Here is a 25,831-nt window from a genome sequence, read left to right on the forward strand (position 1 = left end):
TATTCATGTAAAATTACGTCTTAGGGTATAAAATCAGCTTTTTCAGGAACAAACATGAGGCATTAGATCTATGTTTGAATCATTTAATAAGAATGATATTAAATATTTAGTAAATTTAAAAACTCCGGAATTTCCAAGCCAGAGTGTAATCTACCAAAATAAATTTTCTTTATCTAATAATATTCTCTTGTTCCAAACAACACGCAAGTATTATGTTACAAAGCATAAAACTTCAACCTACAAGAAAGGCCAACCTACTCTAATCACTTCTCTGTCGATGTTCACTTGCTCCGTCAAACTCTCCCAAGTTAACAACTTTCATCCATAAACTTTTATACTGTTTTCATCACTTTTACTCAATAAATTTCTGCCCAGATCACTAGATTCAAAATTCTATCCAAACTGAAATTCTAAGCAGTTCAGATTCTTAAATACAAGATAAACTCATACAGTAGAAATTTATGATGAAGTTAAAAAAGGAAAATTTATGATAATGAGGTTATGAATAAATCAAATAACTAATCATCATAATCAATGAAGGAAGATCAAATGTTTATACTGAATTTGGGAAGGATAACAAATGCAATACTGATGAATCATTTTAACTCAATTTCCTCAAAGATTTCTTTTGCATAAAATTGTTAATGAATATATCAGGTACAAAAAAATCTGTGCTAGATGGCTGCTGTCTAAGGAAACAAGTTAATGGGAGTGGCCTTGAATTTCTTGATTGATAGAGTAAGAGAATTTCTTAACTTTTTTGTCACTGATAAAACATTGATCAATCATAAAACAGCTGGCAGTAGATGTCAATCAATAGAGAGATACCATTCATAAAATCCTTCAAAACCAAAGAAAGTCAAAGCAAATTCCAAGAGCATAAAAATGACAGTTCATTTTCTAAAACTAAAAAGTCATTTAAAAAAGATTTTATGTGACACAACAATAAATTCATAGGCTTACTGTAAAATACAAGCCTACGAATTCATACAATAGAGAAATGCAAAAAAAAATTGCATTTTCTTTTCAAATTGCATGATTTTTATGAACATTTGTCCACACTTAACTGTACCAACCCCCAATACCAATAATTTGGGTGGAAAATATTTGATTACTCTTTCATAGCAATGATAGGTCCCTTACTGATTTTTTATTTGCTTCTAAACTAACAGAATTCACAGGCAATAGTCATTTAAAATTGATGATTCTTTTTTATTGGGCAAATTATCAGAAAGGATATTAATGTCTGTTGCTGAAGAAGAACATTTCTAGCTGGGTAAATCTAGGTAAGATTTTGAATGAATAAATGGGTTAAGTACCATCAATGTTTGAACTATGAGAAATAAAAACAGCAAAAGTTGCAATCTTATTTATTTGAAAATTTATGAAAAGCGATTGACAATATTTTAAATCATTTCTTTTACCCCTTTACTTTGCTTAATACACCTAGGTACACCAAGTTTAAAAGTGAAATCGTGAAATGCTTGTTTGCTGAAGCTGGGCTGCAAAAATAAAAATTTTCCTCCAACTTGAACTTAAAACTAAAAAGCAACTTCACTTTCACTAAAACTTTTAAAATTAATTCTACCACTGAGCGATGAAAATAAAACTATCAATAAAATCATAACCACAATTAGAATTTAAAGTTTCAATGAGAACAATTTCACCATCATTAACTCAAATAACACAATCATATTAACATGGTCCACATTTCCAAGGTTTTTTTTGAGACCAAAATAGCTAAAAAAAAAAATATAATGATAAAATATACAAAATCAGAGGAATGATGTTTACAATAAGTTCCATGAAAGACAAAAAGATGATGCATTTTTGTGATATTAAAGTAGAATTATGAGTTAGTATGAAATAATCAGTAAGTTAATTAAATTCCAATGGAAAGGATTAACGAATAAAAATTAATAAGAATAATCTGGTACTGGTAAATGGACATGTTAGTAGTAGGTTAGATCACAGAAGTGTTCTTTTGTTAGTAATCCAAGCAAATGCCAATTATCACTATTAGAGTATATTCAAAGTTTATAAATAAATTAAAATATAAAAATATTAATAAAATATACAATAAAAATATTTAAAAAAATTATAAATTTAAGTTGTTACACAAATTTGCTATCTAGCTCTACAGTCTTAGTCCACCGCTTTAATTGCTGTAAGTGCATAGAATCCCAGGTATCTGGGGTTTTTGAATATCTAGGCCCCGTTCTGAGCATACCATACAATCTATACGCCTTCATTGTTAAATAGGTTATTGAAGAATTTAGCTTAGCATAAGAATACATTTTAAATTAATAAATGACTGTACAGTAAATGAACACCCCATAATTTATAAAAACTTATAATGTAAAACTTTAGTTTTTATAAAACTAAAAATCGATTTTATTATGTAGTGGAATAAATATATTGTACAGAAATAGAGTTCACTGCATAAATAAATAAGCTGCAAGGTGTTAACAGTTATGCTAAAGGTACACAATAAAAAGTACAATTACGTTCACAAATAATCACCATTAAAACTATCTTTGTGATTATGAACCCATTCCCTCCCAGTGGGACAAGTGCAAAGTTCCTAACATTACATACACAGCTCACTGCCTACCAACAGAACAAACTCTTTCAAATAGTGCTGTTCTGCCAGCCAAAATGAATTAAATTCATTCCTTAATTCAAGTTCAAGAGTTTTAGTAGACTTCATTTTACCTTTGAAGCAGAAATCAGAGTGAAATTTTTCACAGGCTTTAACTCGAACATGATCCATTTAACATTTATAATCTTTAATCTTAAACTTATTATTTTCAATGGTAAATCATGTGTTGAAATTCTTTCCATTTCTTTAAGACAAATGTGTATACATGTTGTACAGTTTGGTGAGTATGTGTAGTATGTTGTATGTCTCTAATGGTTGTATAGTATACAACTATTAAATTAACTGTTAAAAATAGAAATGATAAATTTAGCAAATGTTCCCATCTTGAAAGATCTATTTTCAGTTTGAGACCACTACTTGGAATGTTGTGGTTGAAGAATTGTACAGGATTCTTAGTCCTCAGAAGGACGGGAAAAAGTTAAAAACATTACACCACAAATTGTGATAATATACGAGGTGTGTGAAAAAAGTAATGAGACTGACTTTTTACTTACCAAAGTTTTTATTTTTTTCAAACTACAATATTACCCCCTTCAAAGTAGTTCCCTTGGGCAGCTATACACCAATGGAGTTGTTCCCACTCCTGGTAGCAGCGCTGGAAGGCTTTAACTGGTAGGGCTTTTAACTGGTCGGTCACAGTCTGTTGAATGTTCTCCAGAGTTCCAAAATGACGTCCTTTTAAGACGTTTCAATTTCGGGAACAGGAAAAAATCACAAGGACTCAAATCAGGTGAATAGGGGGGTTGAGGAACTGTAGGAATGCGTTTTGAGGTCGAAAATTCCATGATGGAAATGGCCATGTGACACTAGGCATTGTCATGATGAAGCCACCTGTCTGCAATGTCTGGTCTCACGTGAATTACTCTTTTCCTGAGCCTTTCAAGGACACCTTTATAAAACACTTGGTTGACAGTTTGTCCTGGAAGAACAAATTCTTTATGCAAGATACACCTACTGTCAAAAAAGCAAATCAGCATGGTTTTGATCTTTGATTTGCTCATTCGACATTTTTTTGAGATGACAGTGTGCCACTCTACGCTTTGCCGCTTTGTTTCAGGATCATACTAACATATCCAGGATTCATCACCTGTGATCACACAATTGAAGAACTCTTGGTCATTGTCAATCCTCTCAAGAAGATCAACGCACATGTTTTCGATTGTCCTGTTCTGTTGTGAGGTTTTTCGGCACCAATTTTGCACAAACCTTTCGCACGTCCAAATCGTCTATAAAAATTTGATGTAGAGTGAAAGCGTTTAAATTTAACTGTTCATTCATCATCCTAATTGTTAAACAACGGTCTGATCTCACAAGAACCCTCACACGCTCAACTTTTTCATCAGATTTTGAAGTTTAAGGTCTCCCTGAGCGAGGTTGATCTTCAACGTGTTCTCGGCCTTCCATAAATGATTTGTGCCAGTGGAAAACATGTGCTCTTGATAAGTAATGTTCCCCATAGGCCTGTTTCAACTTTTCAAAGGTCACACTTGTGGATTCCCCAAGTTTAACACAAAACTTGATTACACAACGTTGTTCTAAATTCTGATGCTCCATTTTCATAACACAACAAAAACACAACTTCACTGATGGCGCTGTCAAAAATAATGTGTTGGCTGAATGGAGTTGAAACTCGTACTGAGCATGTGGAAGTGATGAACAAACCAGTCTAGCACAGACCAGTAGACACATCATTGCCAGATTACTCACAGTGTTACCAATCTCATTAATTTTCTCGCACACCTTTTATATTACAAGTGTGGTATATCAATAATTAAAATTATATATATAATAAAAATATAAAAAATATATATATATATATAATTTTTTTTTTGAAAATTCAAATAACTCATTAACATACTGACCACTATGCTAATAGAATTTAATATTAAATGAAATTTAAACCATCAAAACACAGTATATAGATCAGTTAAACTTACCATATTAATTCTACTAATAATTGATTTTTGTGTAATCCTGTTTCTTCATTTCTTTGTTTTCATTTTCTTCGTTTGTATTTAATTCTATAATTACATTAAAAATTGTTTTTAGAAAGTGAATTTTGAAAGTAAAAATTATCACAGTTTTATAAATTTTGAGATTTATTATGGACAGCAGAATTTGCATATTTGTTCATAATAAATGTCAAACTTTACAAAACAGTAACAATTTTGGCAAATTTAAAATTCACAAATTAAAAAAACAATTTATTTTAATGAATTACAGAATTAAATATCAACTGTAGATGTGGGATCGTGTGAAAATTGATTCTTGGAATTAATATGCTAAGTTGAACTTATCTGTTTACTGTGTTTTGGTTGTTACAAATTAAAAAAATTGTAATTACATATCAAATGAAATTTAAATTCAATTAAATAAACCACCTAGTGTAGAATGGTGATTTATTTAATAGAATTTAAATATAATTTAATAGTGCAAAGGAATAATATGAATCTTTAAAAAAATGTACATAGGTCTGGTTTCTTGTGCACACTATAACAAAACTTATCAATTGTATTTATGAAGGAAAAAACAATAAAGCAGAAGCCGAACAAAGAAAACTTACCAAGAAGTATGAGGAGCATCACACCTCCAATAATACCAATTATTATCATCATCTGAAATAAAGAAATTGTTTTAAGTGAAACTTAATAAATAAATAAAAATAGTCAATAAAAAAACACACACAATAAAAGACTAAATATCAGTATAATCCTTTTTCTTTATACAATTTCTATTGGATCAAACAGCAGGTCACAGATTTCCACTTGCCCTCTTCGTACTACAATTAAATTAAAGATTTCTATTGCTACTTTTCCTTAGTATTCTACAATTCCATTTTCCTACCATACTTTTTAAAAACTTCATCTATCACCTGTATTTTACTGTGCTTTCTTCTTGGAGACACTATGACTCTAAACCATACAATAAAATGGGAACTAAAGAGCTTGGCTTAAACAGATTTCAAAAAATCAATCCGTTACTTCAACTGTATTCCTACCTGCACTACCACAATTTTTCCACATTCTTTTTATTATGTCTACAATTGCTGGAGGTAAACCCCTTAATGCCAGCTAAACACTCCTACTATAATATACAATATAATAGGCTTTCTCTATAACAATAAAAGTTACTACGCATCTTCCAATTTTTAGTAACCTGTAACAAGTAAAGATCAAATCAATTGCAGATATCTACCGCTGGTTTTCTACTTTTCTTCTCCCAACTGATCCTGATGTTCAATATTTTGTCATTCTTTTATCAACCTCCAATTAAAAACCTTTAATGTGTAGGACTGGGTATTACCATAAGTCTTTAGAGTTTCCACAGTTTTTCTTGTACCTTTTCTTATGACCAAGGACCTTTAAGCTAATGTTCTCGACTTGTTTTTCTCTCCATACATCTGTTTTCACCAAACTTAATCAATACAATTCTGCTTGCTGGCTGCTTTAACCATCTCAACAGTTAGATCAATTTCCTGAGGGTGTTCCTATTTTCATTTAAAGAGAATCAAACATTGGAGAATTGGAAGAGATAGTAAAGAGCTATCTCTGCCAATTCTCCCAAGCAAACACTTTCAGTGTCCAATGTATAATCAACAAACTGTTGTCTTCACTTTCACTATCATTGCTGGCCTCTGGACCATACTCAAAAATTTTGAAAGTACTCTTTCCATCTTTGTTTTGTATCCATTTTTTACCTCCTTTTTCCTCAACTGCTTCTCTTTATAGATGCATAGTCTAAACTTTGGCTATATTATCATCACTTAATTTATTTCTTTTCTTTTTATCTTCTCCTAAACATTCTCAATATTCGTAATGAACTTATCTAACACTTGATTTTTTTCTCTATTAACAAGTTTTTGATTTGGTACGCTTTACAGTTAATGTTTTTTGATTCTCACATTATTAAGAATCCATTCAATTTTACCTCTTCTTTTTCTTATCCAAGTATGGTATTGCTTTACCTTTTTCCTACTACTTGCTCTAAGATTTATAACCTTGTACAATTTATCAATCAATTTCTTTTAAACTCATTCACTTTCCCTTTTATCTGTTCTACCTTAAAATTTAGAATATATTTTTATAAGCACCAGAATAATTCATATTCATATACCATACCTTCTTGATTTCTATTATCATTCCTGTGGAGTCCCACTGGCTCCTTTACTACTTTTCTTTTCTAATCTCAGCATCACGAATCTATAATTATTTTATTTTTTTACTTTTTCCTCCAATTTATCAGTAAATTTTTAAAGTCTTGTTTTTCCACCTTTTTTTGACTGTACAATAGTGTTTCTCAACCTGTGGGGTACTGCACAATGTATTTCATAATTAGCTTATCAAAACTAAATTAAAAACTAGTTTAATAATTATTAGTGAATCACTTCGGCCTGTCTTGCAGAGAAAAGTTTAATATAATAAATAGACACTCTTGAGTTCTTTTTCTACATTTAGTTGGAGATCTATATTTTGTCCACTGCAGAAAATTCAGTTTCGCAAAGGTAGGATGTTGAAAATGGTAATAGTATATGAAATGCTCTTGTTTTCTGTGCAGAAAACATATTATCCACCCCTGCCCAAAATACAAAGAGCGATTTATTACTAAATTGTCTCTTGATTTTGACACTTGCCGTGAAGTCTATTAACATTTCTTCTTTGGCATTTGGGAGCCCTTCAAGAGTATTTTGAAATGGATCTCTAACCCACTCATAACTTGCTACAAAGTTGTCGTCAGCAAGAAAATACTTTTTTAAATTCTTTGCCAGCATGGCTAAATGGTTTTCAATGGTTAAAAAAACAACTTTCACATGTTGTTCTTCTGCCTTATACATTTAACACATTCAACCATATTTGCAAACATTTCTAGGTTTTTGCTTTAAATTTCTGCTCCACAATTTCAATTTTCTACAAAAAGCATTAACTTTATCACTCGTATTCAACGTATTTGTTTTTGCTCCTTGAAGTTGAAGATTCAAGTATTTAATTTCTCGAATATGTCGATCAAGTAGCTCAAATTCCATCACAAATAAACTATCTTGAAACTTCTCAGCTACCAGTCAGTTTTCCTCTTCTAGAAAAATGGGGATTTCATCTCTTAATTCATAAACATGTTGCAAAAATTTCCCACATTATAACCATCTTGCATCGCAATAAAATAGTAATGCTGAATGTACTGCACCCATGTCTTTACAAAGTGCAGAAAAGATTCTTGATTTTAGAGGTCTCACTTTTATGTAATTTACTACAATTACAACCATCATTAGCACAATATTCGGACCAGGACTCACTTCTTTGGAAGCCAGAGCTTCTCTGACGATCTTGCAATGTGTCCAGATACACTGTGGAGATTTTTGTTTCACAAGTACCTTGTATACTTTGGAATCTACCAGACACTGAATGAGCACTATCTTCCACATTACTAATCAATTTTTCCACTCTATGTTTCCCTCGTTTATAAAATCATTTAAGATAGCAAATAATGTGAGTGCTGTTGCTTTGAGTTCTATTGGTTTGCAGAAAAGTAGTTCTACTACTAACATACCATCACAAAATTGAACACAGGCAATGAAATGAGCATCTTTATTGCTATCTGTTGCCTAATCAAGCTGAATTGAAAGCAATTTGTCATGCAACTTCCCGAATAAATAATGCCATACATCTTCAGCTATGTCACCAATTCGATGGACAACAGTATAATTTGATAAGAGGTATGGACTGCAATTGTTTGGAAAACTTATCTCCAAACATAGCTTACACAATCTCAACTGCAACTGGAAAAATAAGCTCTTCACCAATGGTGTGAGGCTTTTTAGATCTAGCTATTTTTTATGAAACTTTGTAAGAGGCAAGTAAAGCTTTTTCATTCACAAAGTTTTTTTTAAAATGATGTTTGCTTTTCATATGATTTTAATTTTAATTTGAGGAATTCTCGGGGCTTGTTAACATACTTGCTATGAAGCGTTTCCAAATGCTGTTTAAGTTTATTAGATTTCATGCTGTCTGCCGCCAAAACTTTTGAGCAAATAACACACAGAGCCTTTCTTCTTCATTTACTTCCGTACTAGTAAACCCAAAATTAGTATTAAGTATTCTTGATAATATTTTGTTGATTCTATTTTCGGAACCATGCTGGTCTGTACACTTGTTGATGCTTCACTATTGTGTAGCTTTAGCGTCAAAATACTCAAAAACACATTATTATTGAATACATTATTATTGTATGATGGGGCACAATGAAAATTATGACTGAAAATTGGATTCCAATTACTAAAAGGTTTAATGGTTGTTTACGCCCACTTGAAAATTTATCCATGATTCTGTATAAATCTACTGCTGTGAATATTTAATACCATGAATTGCAATTAACACGCAAATTACAACATTCACATTCACGATAGATTCTATAGCGACAGAAAGATTGACTTGACTGAGGCTGGTTGGAATTGAATGATGTGCAGATCATCCAGAATATTAGAGACAAATTGGAACTTCTCACAAAGCTACAAGAATATCCGATAAGGTGGACGTAAGACAGAGAGCAATAGAGGCATTGATTCTGGAAAATTTTTTTCCTTCATTTCTTCTTTCCAACTTGCAGATAATTATTTTATAGTAACAACAACTCTCTAAATTGCAGTACCCCTGGAAAACAAGTAAATTTTCTCCTTCTTCAGGTTTTTTCTCTTCAAAGATCATAGAATGTTCTTCAGTTATGTCTTAGGTTTGGTACAGAGCCAAATGACACTTTTAAACTATATGGCAAGTTACTACTTATGGCCAACTCAACAGCATAATAAACCACATAACAATTAGTTTACGTTAGTAATTGTACTTCATCAGCAGTAATTACATCTTTAGAAAACAACATTATAGCAATTAACTGGACATAAAAGTTCACTTAATTTACAGAATTACCAAAATTATAGACTGCAAATAGAGACTTAGAATTACATGTCAAAAATCTTCACTTCTAAAAAGTTAAAAAATGAAATAATAACTAATTCTTAAGAGTTTTTTAATTCTACCTGCTACAGAGATCAGTCAGTTATTCAGTACATTTTTTGTAGCAAGTCTAGGGTCACTCAGATGTTGAATCTAAACCTAAAATACGTTTTAACTTTTTGTTACTGGGGAGGGGACAGAATTACTCAGAGAAGCAACAGATTTTCTTCATTTTAAAACGCTTCCCCATCATAATCAAAGAATTTGATTTATATCATTACCAAGTGAATTTTGTAATCATTTGAAAAAAATTATGCATAACAAGACTGATAAATTCTCTTTTAAAACATTCATTTTCAATGTATTAATTGTCAAACCTTCAGGATGGTTTTAGGAAAAATTTGTTTATTATCACAACTGCTTCTTCCTACTATGTAAAAAATATTTTAAGCTTAGAATAAAAACCACCTTTCCTTTTTTTCACTCTCATTATAGATCCAATTTAGATCTGAACAAAAAAAAAAGCAATTACTGCATTTGAGCTACTACTTATACCTTACTGACCAAAAATAAATGGTTGAAATTTCATTTTCAAATGAGGATTCCCACTCCAAAAAATGGAATATAGGACCAATGAAAGGAATGTCCTTCAATCTTAGGACATTTTTTTTTTCTTCACTAACAATACCATAATATCCATGTTTGAGCATAATTACTGAAGAAGACAATTAATTCTACACTAGCAGTTTAAAAAAAATAAATATTCATGTAATACATTATAAATATTTAAATATGGATAAACCATTCATTATAATATAGTTCTTAGATGCTAATATTGGCAATTACATAAGAATTCATCTTTCAAGTAACAATAATAGCATTTCTGTAGCCTGTAAAGTTAAACCTTTGTGTATCTTGTTACATGACAAATTCTCATAGGCAATCAAATTGATTTCATTTACAGCAAAATCAAGCCAAAATGGTTTGCTTTGGATATTCTTAATAAAATGCTGATTAGTCTTTATTAAAAAAATAATAACTATTGTTTAAGTCTATTGATACTACCATCTGAAATATATCTTTCAGATTAAGATGAACAAGTTAAATAATGAACCAAATATGTGAGAAAAAGAAAGGGTCAAACAATATACAGGCTGAAAAAATGTTTTATAGACTCAAAGATTCAGAAAGCATTTGGCAATAATATTTTAAGGCATACATAGATAAAAGTATGAAATGACAGTTTCAAAAATGGGCAACCTCAGTGGAAAGTGATTAATATTCTGGTGAACTACTAATATACACAAATGTTAATGTTATTAAAAAATTCTTAGTATTTATTTAACCTGTAAGGAGGTGACAACTGGCTCTCCCAAAAACTGCTAATTTTAACTGGTGATTTGGGTATGCCCAGGTTTGCTGCAAAATTTATACCTAAGCTTGTCTCAATACAAGAGGGTTCCACTCATTTGAAGAAGGGCACACTAGATTAAGCAATAAATCATAGCAGAAAATATGATTCTCTTTATCCAAAAATGAAAATAGTTAAATTTTTTAAATGTAATTTTGTTGTTAATGAATTACCAACTTACGAATTCTATGTGGCTTTACTCTTGCTGTATACACATCAAATGAGCATTTGTCTGTAGTATCTTCAGAAAATTTGAAATAGATTATGTTCTACTGTTTTTAGGTACTTTTTTCAACTTTAATCATTAGGAGTTTGTAATTTTTTTCTATTGGTCAAAGAAAATACTGACTGCTTTGTTGTCATTAAAACTTATGATTTGATGTTTTAGATATCACTACCATATTCTGTAACCTGTAAAACTCCACCACAATCACTGTCATTCACACTAGATTATCCAGTATGTCTTCACAAAATCGCTAATGATTTTTAGACACACTTATGTGTGATTTTCATGATACATTCCAGAAACAAAAGAATCAGAGTTTAGAATAGAATTGAAGCATTGCATTTACAGTATATAGTTCAAAATATGTTAAAAACTTCTTTTTTATGTTAAATAACGTCATCTGTTATGTTCAAAGGTTGGATAACATCTGAACAAAACTCAATCATACTGCACTTTTCAGTTCATGAAAACATTTTAGAAAATTGAAGGACTTTACAGTTTTAAGGTTGATCAACACATTAATACACTAGAACATTCCTATCAGATTTGGCACCATGTAACTTTTTTCTTTTCCCTAAAATGATATCTGCGCTTGAAGGAATATGTTTGCAATGGTTGATGAAGTAAACTATAAAACAATATATATGTTAAAATAACTGACAAAATCTTATCTGCTCCGTACATTTGACAGGTGGAAAACAAAACTCCATTGGTGTGCAAGTGCAAATAGAGATTAATTGAAGGGCATGAGTATTAGAGTTGTAATACATAAAAGTAAAGGAAACTTTATTGTATCAATTTTGTTATTTAATAGACACATACTAAAAATACAGTAAACCCCTAATTGTTTTTGAGGATAAGTAATTGTGTTTTAGTAAAGTAAAGTAATGCAACTGAGCTTACCTACAGCTCAGTCCTGTGTACAGAACTAAATTTGGAGCACCCACAGCTCAGCTGTATGAATGGCTGTTGATCTGTTTGTAAAAACTGACAAGAGTGTTATGGTATCATAGAGAGCTGTTATTTTCAGTGATGTGAAGATAATGACAGAGAATTCACTGTATAAGCCAATTGACATTTGGACTCTAATGAGACTGGTGGTCTATAGCACCTAGAGCATACAGGAAGGCCACATTTTCTGAAGCAAGTTCAGCTCTATCAAGGTCATTTATGTTTCAATCTGACTTTATTAATGATGGATGCTGACATCTATACGTTAGACGCGGACCAGATCCCTGTGGCTGTTACTTTTCATCAGAGGCTGTTACCTTGCATACTAACTGGTGACATACACCGGGTATGATAGTTCTAGGTGCATAGAACTGGGTGCCTAAACTAAGAAATGACTGGCTGTGCTCAAAAGCCAATGATAAATTATGGACCATGTATGCTTATAACAAGGATCTCTTTTGGTATTAAGTTCTAATTTGAAGCAGGAGGAGTAAATCATGTGTACCTCAGGCAGGATGATGAACTTTTGACTGGCAAATGAAAATAACAGCGAGGTAAATCTAAATCTTATTATGCAGCCTACAGCAACATGTAAGTAGGAGCAGAAAAACCTATAGCCTATGTTAAGTGATGTGACTATATATTCATCAAGTTTGGTACTTTAGGGGTGGTAGCTTATCTTTTTCAGAGACAGGTAACTGCAGAGATATAATCAAGTTTAAGAGGAAAGCATGTTGACTGATAAAGTGACATAGTATAAAATCCCACAGGACCCAAGTCGTGGGGATCTCTCGAGTCTAGGCTTGAGAGAATTAAATCAAATAAGCCTTTTAAGTGTAGGTTTATATGACATTAGTTCGCTATACCATCATTTTTAAGTATAGGCAGTAAGGAAATTCATTTTGACTAAAGATAAATAAATATTGATCACTGTTATCAGGAAAGGTATTTAATAATAAGTAATGTTAATACCTTAACGTTTTGCCACCACATTTTTCGTTTCAGTCTTGCTGCCCCTTGTTCAAACTGTGAAGCGCCTTGCTGTAATTGATCTAAATAAAAATTAAAAACAAAAATTAATGTTACAGATAAGCTTTGTACATTGAATTAGATTAAACTAATTTTAATAATCACTACTAAAATTAAAATTGTGGACTCACACTGATGTTATGTCATATGTATTCAGACATGCCAATGAATAAATATCACTCAAGCAACTGGCAGAATAACTACTAAAAATAATTACAAAAACTGGATAGTCTTAAAGTAATAATTTTTTTTTTACGTTGCCTACTTTCCAAATCATACAGGGGTCTGATAAGCCCTTGCAAAGTCAAGAGATGTTCACCGTATGTGATTTGATGTCATTCTTAGTTTCCCACAATTCTAGTATATAATCACCATTCTGAAACAAATCAACAGTCAAAAAAATGATTTGCAGTCAGGGAACTTCCTCCAAAGATGGTAAAAACCATTCCTTCAGCAGAAAATATGTTGGCCACTGTCTTTTGGGATGCTTGACATAATCTTCATTAACTTTCTGGAGAAAAGTCAGATGATAATTAAGCAATATTATGTATCTTAGATGGATTATCTAAATGAGAAAATATGACCACATTTGATGAAAAAGATGATTCTTTTTCCTCATGACAATCCGCCAGCTCACTAGTCTGTGATTATAGCAACTAAATTGTTCAAATTATACTAAATCTTCTGCATTGCCCTACTCGTCAGACTTAGTACCTTTTGACTATTTTTTCCCAATATTAAGAAGTGACTTGGTGGAAATAAATCAACACAAACTGATGGCAAACACTGACTCATGGCAAAACACCTGCATATTTGAAGGCTTGCATAAATCATATAAGGGTAATAATGAAAAATTTCTGAATGGTTGAACTAAGTATTAACCAATTAAAAGGAAAAATCTTTACTGAAAACTTCATTAAGATATAGAAAAAATAAAAATAAAACAAATATTTATTTATTCGAGCCCAAAACCTTCTAGATGAAGGGCAGAAATACTATCACTCTGTCAAGGAGATCAGCATCAACAATACAAAAACTATAAAAATCAGAGGAAACACCATGCAGATACTTGTTTTATAGAACCCGCAATGTAGAGTTAAAAAGCAGATACCGTATTCTGTATATTTAAGCACATAGTTTATTTGTTGCTTGAAAGAAAGATGGACAAAAATGAAACAGACTAATGTTAAAATTTTCACAACTCATGAAAAATGAATTATCAGAAAATGAAAAATACTAGAACCTAACTGAAATTCAAATCTAGGACCTAGTGAATGAAAGGCAGAAGTGGTATCTCACCAGTACCAATGTATTTAATTATTATCAAATACATAAAAAACCAATATATTAGGATAAGAGAAATCATTGTAGACTTAATGACCTTAATTATTTCCTTTAATTTTAATGGATACAACAGGCTCCAGACACCAATAATAGTTCAATATTAATAGAACACCAATAATAGTGTACAATATTCATTTATTCTGTATTACTTTAAATAGAAACCATTCACTCTTCTCACAAGTAAATACTGAATTTTAATGGTAATGAATTCTCCTTTTTTAACCCTGTAATATTATTTAGTTGATGGAAGTTCAAATGTTTTACAATATAAACAAATTGATGACAATTTCAAACTCATGCTATAAATAATTGGAAAACAGCACAAAAAATTGTAGTTGTATGTGTAATCACAAAAGTAATTATTATAAATGAATAATCCATAAATTTTGTACATTTCTTTAAATATTAAAATTATATATTAAAAGAGATCGAACATGTATACATATTTTATTTGTATCATTACTTTTGGAAATGATAAAATTAAAAAGTGAAAAATTCATTCAAGAAGAAAATTCTTTATTAACTGCTAAAGGCTCAAACTGTTAAAAAAAATCAAAATCTTAAGATGTTTATTAAACTAGCCTGTGCATATTGTAATCACAAAGTAATCCAATAGCTAAAAACAAGCAAAAGAAATCTGAACTTTTCTGAGAGCTGTAATATAAAATCCACATTTGGTTAAAAGAGAGGTAATATATGAACTGCAAACAACCTTTTTCCAGCTTAAGTTAATGGCATATAGTCATGAACATACAAGATGTTTTAAAAAAATATTTGACAATAGCCTCTGGGAAAAAATAGTTTACCAAGTGGTCTCCAATCCTAGTCTCCACGGAAGAGGCCACCAAGTTATGTTATTAATGGTACTTTCAATTCAGGAAACATTGTTTGTAATTCTATTTCGAATGGCTATATTGCAAAGCTATCAAGTCCGTCATTATGTCTAACTGACTGTCAATTTGGGACTCTTCAGGAGCATCCTAAGATTAGGGTATAACTAGAAATCACAAGGAGTCATATCTGGTGAGTAAGGTGCCTGGCAAAGGCAAACCAAGGAATTCTGTGCTTCACCGAGATATCCTAAGCTAAATGTGATGAATGGGCAGACACATCATCGTAATGCAATTGTCACTTGCATAATTCTCACAGGTCTGATCTCTTGCATCAAATGCCCATAAAGATGATGCAAACCTCCAGAGAGTAGTGTTTGTTAATACTTTGGCTTTCTGGTGTGTATCTGTTATGCACAACTTTGCGGTAATTAAAAAACATAATTACAATGAGCCTCACTTTAATTTTGCTACTCACTAGTCTTGCTTTCTTTGTCCTTGGGGATGATTGAACTTTGGTTTATAGCACGTGACCTACACCCAAGATTCATCACCAATTATCATGGTCTTAATAAAATCAGGATCACTACTGGTGCATGTACAATGTGATATCAAAATGATCCATTTTCTTAAAGCAAAAACAGCTTTGGCATGGATTTCATAGTCACGCTATGCATGCTTAAATTATGTATTAAATGTGTCTATGGAACCATTCCTAATCTCAATGTTATTTCCGATAATGAAAATGTTTGTACCTTTAATTCATGTAATCATCATTGCTTCATCCCTGTTAATCAGCTTAGTCTTATGAACTGCTTAGTTATGTGAATGTTTTGTGACAGATCTATTACATATTAAACAATTCCGAAAAGAAACTTGTAAGTTAAGGTAGAAAGCAAATTTTAAGCATTATCTTGGCAGATTAAAAAAAAAAAATCATTGATCACCTTAGAAAAATAAATACTATTGTCTTAATTAGAATTTAAAATTAAAGGTTGTAATAAACGACATTTATAGACTGGCTAAATCAGAATGATTTCAGAGATCTACCATTATAAAATGTCAGAATTTTATTAATTCAATTAATTAATTAATTTAATTAACCAAATAAACATGCAAAATGAATTACTTTTAAATGAAAATTTCATTAACAATCAAATCAGATATTTTAATCGATTAGAAAACATAATTGTAAATATGAAATCGGGAAATTAATTTAGGAAAAAAGAATAATTTTCTTCCACACTAATACTTTGAACAAGTCAGTGGGGTTTTCTTATGTGTATACTTAAGTAACTAACTGGTGATTAAATTTATGAGTAAAAAGTCTGAAATACAAAAATTGATATGAAAAAAAAACATCTAAACCAAAAAATTAAAATGCAATTATGCGCCTAAAATTTAGAATATCAAGTAAAAACAGCAGGAGGGCATTGTAGACCTCCTGTTCAATAAAAATCTTTCCATAATTTGTGTAAAGTTCAAAATTTTTAAATAAAAAAAAACTGATGAATATAAACATTTGAAACAATTTTAGAAAACAGTCAACAATTAATTAAAATAAATAGAGCTTAACAGAATAGAATTTAGTTAACAGTAACTAAATAGGTTAAGGAACTAGAATTCTATTTGTACAATAATCAAGAAGTATAGTACCAAATATTACATATGGGGGTCATTCAACAAATAGCTGTACAATAAAAGTTGTTTATTAAATAAATATAATTTTTTTGTCTAATTTTCCATGTAATCCCCATCAACTTCTCTACACTTTTCCCATCTTTTTACGAGTCTTCTTATCCCCTCAGTAAAAAATTCTTTACCTTGATCTCTAAGCCAGTTTTGCACTTTTTTTTTACCTCTTCATTGTCAATGAACTTGATGCCACGCAAAGCATCTTTCACTGGACCAAATACATAAAAATCCGGAGAGGCAAGGTCAGGGCTGTAAGGAGGATGAGGTAGGAGCTCCCAACCCATTTTGCCAATAGTTTCTACGTCAGTTGTGCCTAATGAGGTCGAGCATTGTCTTGAAGACAATGAAAAAAGGCGTCTTGAAGACGCCTTTTTTCTGCCATCCTAGACATTTCCTTTCAATGCAGGCGTGAGTTTGTTCTCAATCATGGCTGATTAGTATACGCTTGTGATAGTGCATTGCTCCTTCAAATAATCACAGAAAATCAGACCACAAGCACTCCAATAAATGCGTTAACATGATCTGGCTGATGGTTCCATTTTGAATTTCTTATGGATAGGCAATTAAGAGTTTCCACTGCATGCTTTGATGGACAGACTTGGAGTCAAAATGGCTGATGTATCCAAGTTTCATCACAGGTTAAAATCCTGTCCAAAGATGCATCACTTCATTATTGAAATGATTTTTGAGTTCAGTGCAAATGCAAAATCTCTCGGCTTTGTGATGAATGGTAAGCTCTCTGGAACCCACCTTGCACAAGTCTTACGGTAGTTCAGTTTGTTTTGAATGATGGAGTGAGTCGCACCAACACCTACTCAACATTTTTCAGCAATTTGTTCAACTGTAAGATGTCGATTCTTCTTGGAAAAGTGAATCAATACAAGAATCTAACGCTGAGGTTGATACTGTCACTGAAAGCCTGGAGTGCTGCTTGTCAGTCACGCTTTTGTGAACAATTTTAAAGTTTTCCATCCACACATTAAAAATCACACAGTTCATGCAACTGCTGGCGTACTATTTGTTCATCCAAGAGAATATTTCTGAAGATAGTACACTTTCCAAGAGTAGAAATTAGATCACAGAATGCTGTTCTTCAAAAGTACTTTCTTCGTGTGGACAGCCATCATAACTAAAACCTCAGAGATTATATTTACGTAAATATTAATCAAACAGCTGACTAACACTCTTCGCAAGGTTGCCAACTAACACTTACAAAATTTCAATTGCCTGGATTAAGTGTCTCCTTCACTAAAAATGTTTATCTGTTTAATTATTGAATGACTCTTGTAGTTGAGAGTGGTATAGCCTGTTAAATCTATTTCCTAAATAACTCTAAAATGTTTTGAGTATTGGCTTTGTTTCATTCTAATGAAGCACATTTTCTATTTTGATGACATTAATAACACGCAGAATTGCCATTCCTAAGCAGCTGAAAATTCCTGTGAGCCTACATTATTAAATGAACTCAACAATTTGTAAAAAACTGAAATACTGCAGGAAACAGCAGGTAATGTGAGGCACCTGAAACTGCATCTAACAGTATGTGCAACTGAATAAATTGAATAACACAATTTTAAACAAGAGACTTACACCAAACAATTTTCTACTAATATAATTCTCCTTAGTAGATTTTTACTACACCCGTATACTTTCATTAATAATGCACTGTACATTTTTATTAATAAAAAATTGTCGTTTTTTATCATTTTTGAAACTGTCAGACGATTCTGCTGAAACCTACACTTCATCAACTATCTTAAAATAATAATTAAAGGTATTATATGTGTTAATTAAAAAAAAAAGAAGAAATTACCTGCTCGACTGTCTAACTCAGAAAGTTTTTGATCTCTCTCCAATACTTTCTCAACATTTACTCTCATAATCCCAACCACCTATGAAAATATGAAATAAATAAAATCAACACATTCTACATAAATATATAAGAAATTAAAATAATAAAATTATTATTTTTATCAGGCAAAAAAAATTTTGTAATAATTTATTCCTTTCAACATCAACAGGTTGAACCTGGTAGCATATGAAAAATTCCAACCCTGATAAGGTTTTGAATCTAGACCCTTCAGATGAAATGTAAACAATACCAACTGAGGTTGGCTAAAATAGTAACAGATTAACAACTGATGTGTACATTATTTCATCAGTATCCACAGTAAATTTTACACTGAATTATACCAAAACTATTCCAAACAAAAATATGCAGTAATTAAAATGGCCTACCTATTTGTAAATTTAGAAACATAAGTGATCATTAGTTTTAAAAATTCAATGAATCAACAAATAGAAGTAATAATATTAAAAAAAAATCACTTCCTGATAATATTTTTAATACCAGTTTCACAATCAGATTTTCAAACATCTTTATCTCAGTCTCAGTGACCAAATATTATTTTTTTCTTTTTTTTTAAATTTTTACAAAGATTTTACAACTCCATAGCAACATGAACAACATATATTTAAGACATTACAGACAATCCAGTTAAATTTTTAATTATATATTAATCCACAAAAAATTTTCTCTTTGAGGCAGAGTTACAGTGAAATTTCATTAGATTAAAAAAAACTGTTTTCTTTATTTTCAAAGTTTACCACCATGAAGCAAATCTATAAGAAACATCTCATTTATTTTTCCAAAAGTAAAAAAACCAATTAAAAATTACCAGTATGGTACAGTACACATGGTACTTTCAATGTAATCACTAATCAATTTCAAAGCAAAATTTATTCCCTCAGGAATCTTTAAAGTGTTACAATGCATAATATTTAGTGACAACAATAAATCCTCTTTCATTGATTTGTAAAGAAAAAAGACACTGAACAAATAATTTTAAAAAAAACATGTAGTTACAAAAAAAATTATCAATTGAGTACCATCAAAAAACCAACTGTCACACATAATGAACAATATCTCTGCAAATCTATATAACAGAGACCTCTGAAGTTACAATTTGCAGTAACAATTACAATTAACAAATTAAATATTTGCAATTATATTTATAATATTTGTAAATATTTTATAATAGAAATCTTTCTATTATGAAACATATATCTTCTTCTTAATTTCTTGAATTGCATCCGGGAACATATTCCCAAACCACACATTTTAGATCACCTTTATCTTTTAACAGTACAGAAAAGGTCTAACCAAATCAATAGTGTTCAAAGATCTTTCCAGTATACCTTTTATAGAAGTAAACTTACTTTCAACTTCACTTTTGTAGATCAAAATACTTATGAAATTGTTCACCTCACATGTGAAAAAAAAGGATGAAGTGATGAAACCCATATCTAGCCAAAACTTTTTAAAAACAGTTCTCAATAAGAAATGTTTATACATTACGAGTGAGGTTGATAAGTCATATAAGTTACGCAATTAGCCATATATATATATTTTAATATACATTAGCTATATTTTTAAATATACATTATAATCCCCATCTATCTACTCTAAAAATTTCTAAAGTATTTTTGTAAAAATAAATATCATTTGTAAAAAAAAGGACAATGTTGCTGTAAATGAATAATACAGAATAATAATAATAATAGTCTTTTCAAAAATATTCAAAAGTTGTTATTAATAAAATCATAAATTGTCTAGAAATTAACAACAAATTTTACCCATCTAGGTATGGTTTTCTCGCTAATTACCTTCTTTTGAAACTTGTTTTCAATTCACTTGTTAACTTACTTTTAAATGGAAATCCAGGAATAAATCATGTTTGGAAGTAGGAGCAGCTATGAAATACATTTATATTTTATAGGCGTTTTAAAGAAAAATCACTAAAATTTTTTATTAACTTTTATAATCTTTTTTTGAGAATATATAAAAAAAACCAACTCTAATAAACAAAAAAAATATTATTGCACTTTTAAAAACAGCTCCTTTGAATCAATGTGTAACACACGAAAATTAACATCCAATTACTGATATGATAATAAATAAATTCCTTGATTTTTTTTATAGAATCAAAATGTACATTAGAAAGTGACATCATAAAAATAATAAATCCAACTTATTAGCTTCAATCAAACCTAAAATTTTAACTATATTTTTAAGAAAAGTAATCAAATATTTAAAATGACTCTTCCATTAAATCTTAACTTACAGGGATTATTTATTTACTTGACATCAACTCTACCTAAATCTTTTTCATAATACTATTTTCAAATTATTTAAATTAAGACTTTTTAGTATTTATTTAGGAAGATGATATGCATTCAAAAGTAAATATTCTTGGTGTATGTTGTTTTTTTCACCACGCTGATTGTAAATATACAGAAAAAATTGTTGCTTTATTGTTGTAGTTTTTGATTTATACAGATTTTAAAATGAAAAATCAAAAAATTCATACTCATATTGGAAAAGGTAATGTTTTATTTTATATCAATATTCTCTTGTGTTTACATTTTAAAACTGACCAATTTAATATTTCAGGGTTAATTAAATGACATTAGTGAGCATTAGGTTATGTTGATATCATATGAAGTTCAGTACAAGGGAATCATTAGTTATCAAACCTAACTTTAACTATGTAATTTTTTTATTTACTAATTTTAATGAAGTATCACTGAAATTTACAACTGATTTTAGTTTTGGATAGATTGTAATGAAACATATGATTACATTACAAAAAAGTAATTAAACAAGTTTCTGAATTTCTAACAATAACAGCAAACATAACCTAAGGCCAGCTTTACTAGATTTTTTTCCTATTTAGCCTTCGTAACCACCATATGGTATTACTTCAAAGGATGAATGAGGATGATATGTATGAATGTAAATGAAGTGTAGTCTTGTACAGTTCCAGATCAACCAATTCCGAGATGTGTGGTTAATTGAAACCCAACCAAAAAAAGAACACTGGTATCCATGTTCTAGTATTCAAATCTGAATAAATGCTTTACTAGCTTTCGTTATCTAATTTAAAAACTACAGTGAGCAATGTTTTTTGTATATATACATTCTACACAATGAAAATAATATATGCCAAGATTATTGACTTTTGAATGCTTGTCATCTTAATAAAGTATTTTTTTTTAATTACATGTGTGTTAGCTACACCAAAATTAACATTAATTAAATAAAATGTCAATTTTCAGTTTTATAGTATTATACATGCATACACATATTACAAGAGATTAATAAGACCTAAGCATAAATTTTAAAAATCTACCTCTTCAAGTGGACTGGAGATCCAGTTATATGTTTAAAACTATTTTGTGGTTTTGGTTTGGAAGAACGGTTTATGATCATTAATACTATTAAATGCCATATTGTTAATAATACTATTAATACTACAGCATGCAAAGGAACTAATTGGTGTCCATCTAGTACTTCAGAGATTTAAAGTCGCCCAATTCCAGAACTTAACCTAAAATTCTTATATGCTACAGGTGAAGACTAGGAATTAATTTACAACTAAAGAATGTGTTAAGAATATACAAACTCTTTATGAGAAATCTTATTTTGTTGTAGACAAATTGTGCCAAATAACAACAAAATCTGCATCCTTTATCAGTGGTATCTGGTTACTAATATGAAAGTACTAATACATACTCATTCTAATGACAATATTCCTACAGTAAATGAACAAACTGCTGAATATTCATGAAAAGAAAATATAAACATAGGAGTGATGAATTTTTAAATGATCTGTCATTTCTGCAGATGACTATTCTTTTTATATTTTTTTGTAATTCTCAATAACATTTGAAATTTATAGCTGATCTCAGAAACTAAACATTACAAAAAAAACACCTACAATTGATAATAACAGACTTACTCTACAGCTTACACAATACAGTTTTCTGAAAACTTAAGCCTACAGATTACAGACATTGCTGTGTGTTTGCCGATTGAATTCTGGAGAACACCAAGCCTGACGCCAAATTTCATAATAAAATTATTTTCAGTAATGAGGCCCATTTCCCTCTTGTAGGTTATGTTAATAAACAAAACTGCTGGATTTGGGGAAACATAAATTCTTAAGTGACTGAAGAGCAACCAATACACACATTTACTTCATGTAACTGTATGGTATAATTTACAAAGTTCAGAATTCCATATTCCACTATAAGGAGTTCCACTATAGTGAAAATTCCATTCACTAGCAATTGTAAAAACTATCACTCCACATTAATCAGATTTTAATGGCCTCCAATAAGGGAATATGGACCCTGATATATATCCTGCTGATATATTTTTCCAGCATGATGATGCTATATGCCATACACTAAGGGGAACAATGCATGCTCATTAGAGCATGTTTTCTGGATCATGTCATTTCTTGAAATGGAGACATAAACCAGCCTGCAAGATCATGCAACATCATGTGTTTAAAACTATTTCCTCGAGGATTTTTAAAAGAAAGTCTATGAAAGTAACCTTCAGATAAGTGTAACAAATTAAAAGAAAATATCTGTCAAGTTATTCATGAAACTGAAACACAATTGTGCCAAAAACACAAATGAAAAACATTATCTTTAAAACATAACTCCCATGACTGGATTTTTGTTAATGTAAATACTGTTAATATGGATTTTTTTTTTTAAATTCTAAAGTACTTGTGAGAATATTTTTACATTAATCATTTTTTAACTTCTTAACAAACTACTTTATTTAACACTACTTCAGTTATGGCAACTACTTTTTCTAATACTTAAATTCTGTAAATAAAATATAAATAAATATGGTTTTTGAACTGTACAGTAATTATTACATTAATTAGTGTCATCTTATAATTATCAGCTGATTAATCTTTCAATAAATGATTCTAGTTAAATTTATATAAATAAAAAATTAATGTAAACAAAAATAAAACTTATTCAAAACAGAAAAATTAACAAAACAGGCACTGTTAACAGTACTACAACAATAAAACTACATGCCTCATTCACTTGAGCTTGTGAATCCATAATTCGTTTATTATCATACTGTAATCTAGATCCTCCAAGATCTCCCGAGTAACTACTACCTCCATCCATTTTCCTGAAACATCACATAACAATTACTACATACAATTCATAATTTACTAAATGAAATATTAAAAAAGGAAACCCAGCTGACCACTCCTAAACAATCAGGCCTTGCAGATATATATATATATATATATATATATACATATATATATATATATATATATGTCTTGAATGTCTTACACTAATAATACTTTGAAACAATAAACAATGTTAAAAGGACACAAATTTAAATGCCAAAGTTAACACCAAATTTAACATTAATTAAATAAAATGTCAATTTTATTTAATAAAATAAAAAGATATTATTAATAATATAAAAGATATTAATAATAAAGATATTAATAATATAAAAAGATATACAAAGAGATATTTGTAGATATCCAAACAAAAATACTGCAGGCAACTAATCATTATTTTTAAATGGAACACAGTAAGGCAAACAAGCCTTTCAAATTACTCATTGTAAATATTTTATTTCCAACCTTAATCAGTTTATGCTAAGCTTAAGGAAATAGAGTACAAACAAAATCATTACTTTAAATCTTAATTTCAGGTAAAAAAGAGTGATGAGGAACAAAGGTGGATTTTCTAATCCTAATAATTCATCATTAAATAAACAATAATTTAAAGAGTAGATATACTTTATGACAAAGAGTGAAAAATAAAATGTTTTCACAGATGCGTTATCTTAAAATACATTACGGTTTAAATAGCCACAGTAATGTAACTGGCCAAACAGGAAGTATAAAGTATTACCTGTTGCAACGTAGCTGTCAGAACACACTTCATAAATATTATGAAGTGCTATTAAAATATACATATATAATTACATAAAACCACTGTAGAGTATAACCAATATTTGTGGCAGAAATAAAATATACCTACTAAAATGTACCTTTACTGCTTGCCTAACCTCACCCACTCAAAAATGATTTCAGATAAAACTGAAGAAATTAACAATATACATTAATACTGAAACGGTAAACTAATACTAAATCAAATCTCAGATAACTTGTAAGTACAAAAACATGTTAAATAAATACTAACTTTAATACGTGTCAAGAGGAAAACAAAACAATCTACAAACAAGCAGTAAACACGTTAGTACAACTGTTACAATGATTCTAACGCAGTACATTCAATTTCAGACGTCTTATCAGTCTGCCCTATCAAATGATTTATTAAGCAACTGCAATTTAAAAAAATAATACAATTTCTTAGATTTAAGATAGCGTTCCGAGGACAAATAATTCTACGTTAATGGCGATTAAGATTAATACTTTCCGACACTACTCCCACAAAGGCAAATTTCCTCCTAATAAAAATTTTGATGCACCTATGAACAAACCACTGGAATTCGCACTATACATTTCACATCATGCAAAATAAGGAGAAATCACTTTTTACAATAAAGAATTGTAATATCCGCACTTTACCGTTTACTCAAAACAATATAAAATGCAACTATAGAAAAATACCATCTGGCTAATACATAATGTTCTAACTGAAATAATATAAATAAGAAACAAACATTAAAACTGTTATATTACCTACAACTGTAACACAAAATCACTCTCACAGTGGACAGACAATTTTAACACTTTCTGAAGCAGCTACGATAAATGAGAAACAGATGACTTCATCATGTCACATACGTCATGTCACGGATTAAAGAATTTGATTAGCCGAACGAGAACAATGTAGTGGGGGAAAATATGAAAACAAGTATATTAGAGCGTGTAAACC

At 30.1% G+C, this 25,831-nt stretch overlaps 1 protein-coding gene across 6 annotated transcripts in view; it reads right to left on the reverse strand.

Annotated features, from left to right (window-relative positions):
- Positions 1–25,791, reverse strand: part of Syb (Vesicle-associated membrane protein synaptobrevin) — a 42,874-nt gene extending 17,083 nt beyond the window's left edge. For 3 of the 6 annotated variants that reach the window (XM_075377143.1, XM_075377134.1, XM_075377151.1), the window contains exons 1-5: positions 25,636–25,790; positions 23,996–24,095; positions 18,903–18,981; positions 13,164–13,243; positions 5,226–5,277 (exon numbers count right to left, since the gene is read on the reverse strand). In XM_075377143.1, the coding sequence (XP_075233258.1) occupies positions 5,226–5,277; positions 13,164–13,243; positions 18,903–18,981; positions 23,996–24,091 (307 nt within the window). In that variant the 5' untranslated portion in view covers positions 24,092–24,095; positions 25,636–25,790. Of the gene's footprint in view, positions 1–1,354; positions 1,741–5,225; positions 5,278–13,163; positions 13,244–18,902; positions 18,982–23,995; positions 24,096–25,132; positions 25,540–25,635 lie in introns of those variants that run through there. The other 3 variants (XM_075377107.1, XM_075377127.1, XM_075377116.1) reach the window with 3 other exon arrangements.
- Between the last annotated feature and the right edge of the window lie 40 nt (positions 25,792–25,831).

Source organism: Lycorma delicatula, chromosome 1 (genome assembly GCF_047948215.1).
Source record: "Lycorma delicatula isolate Av1 chromosome 1, ASM4794821v1, whole genome shotgun sequence".
In the NCBI taxonomy this organism is placed as follows: domain Eukaryota; kingdom Metazoa; phylum Arthropoda; class Insecta; order Hemiptera; family Fulgoridae; genus Lycorma; species Lycorma delicatula.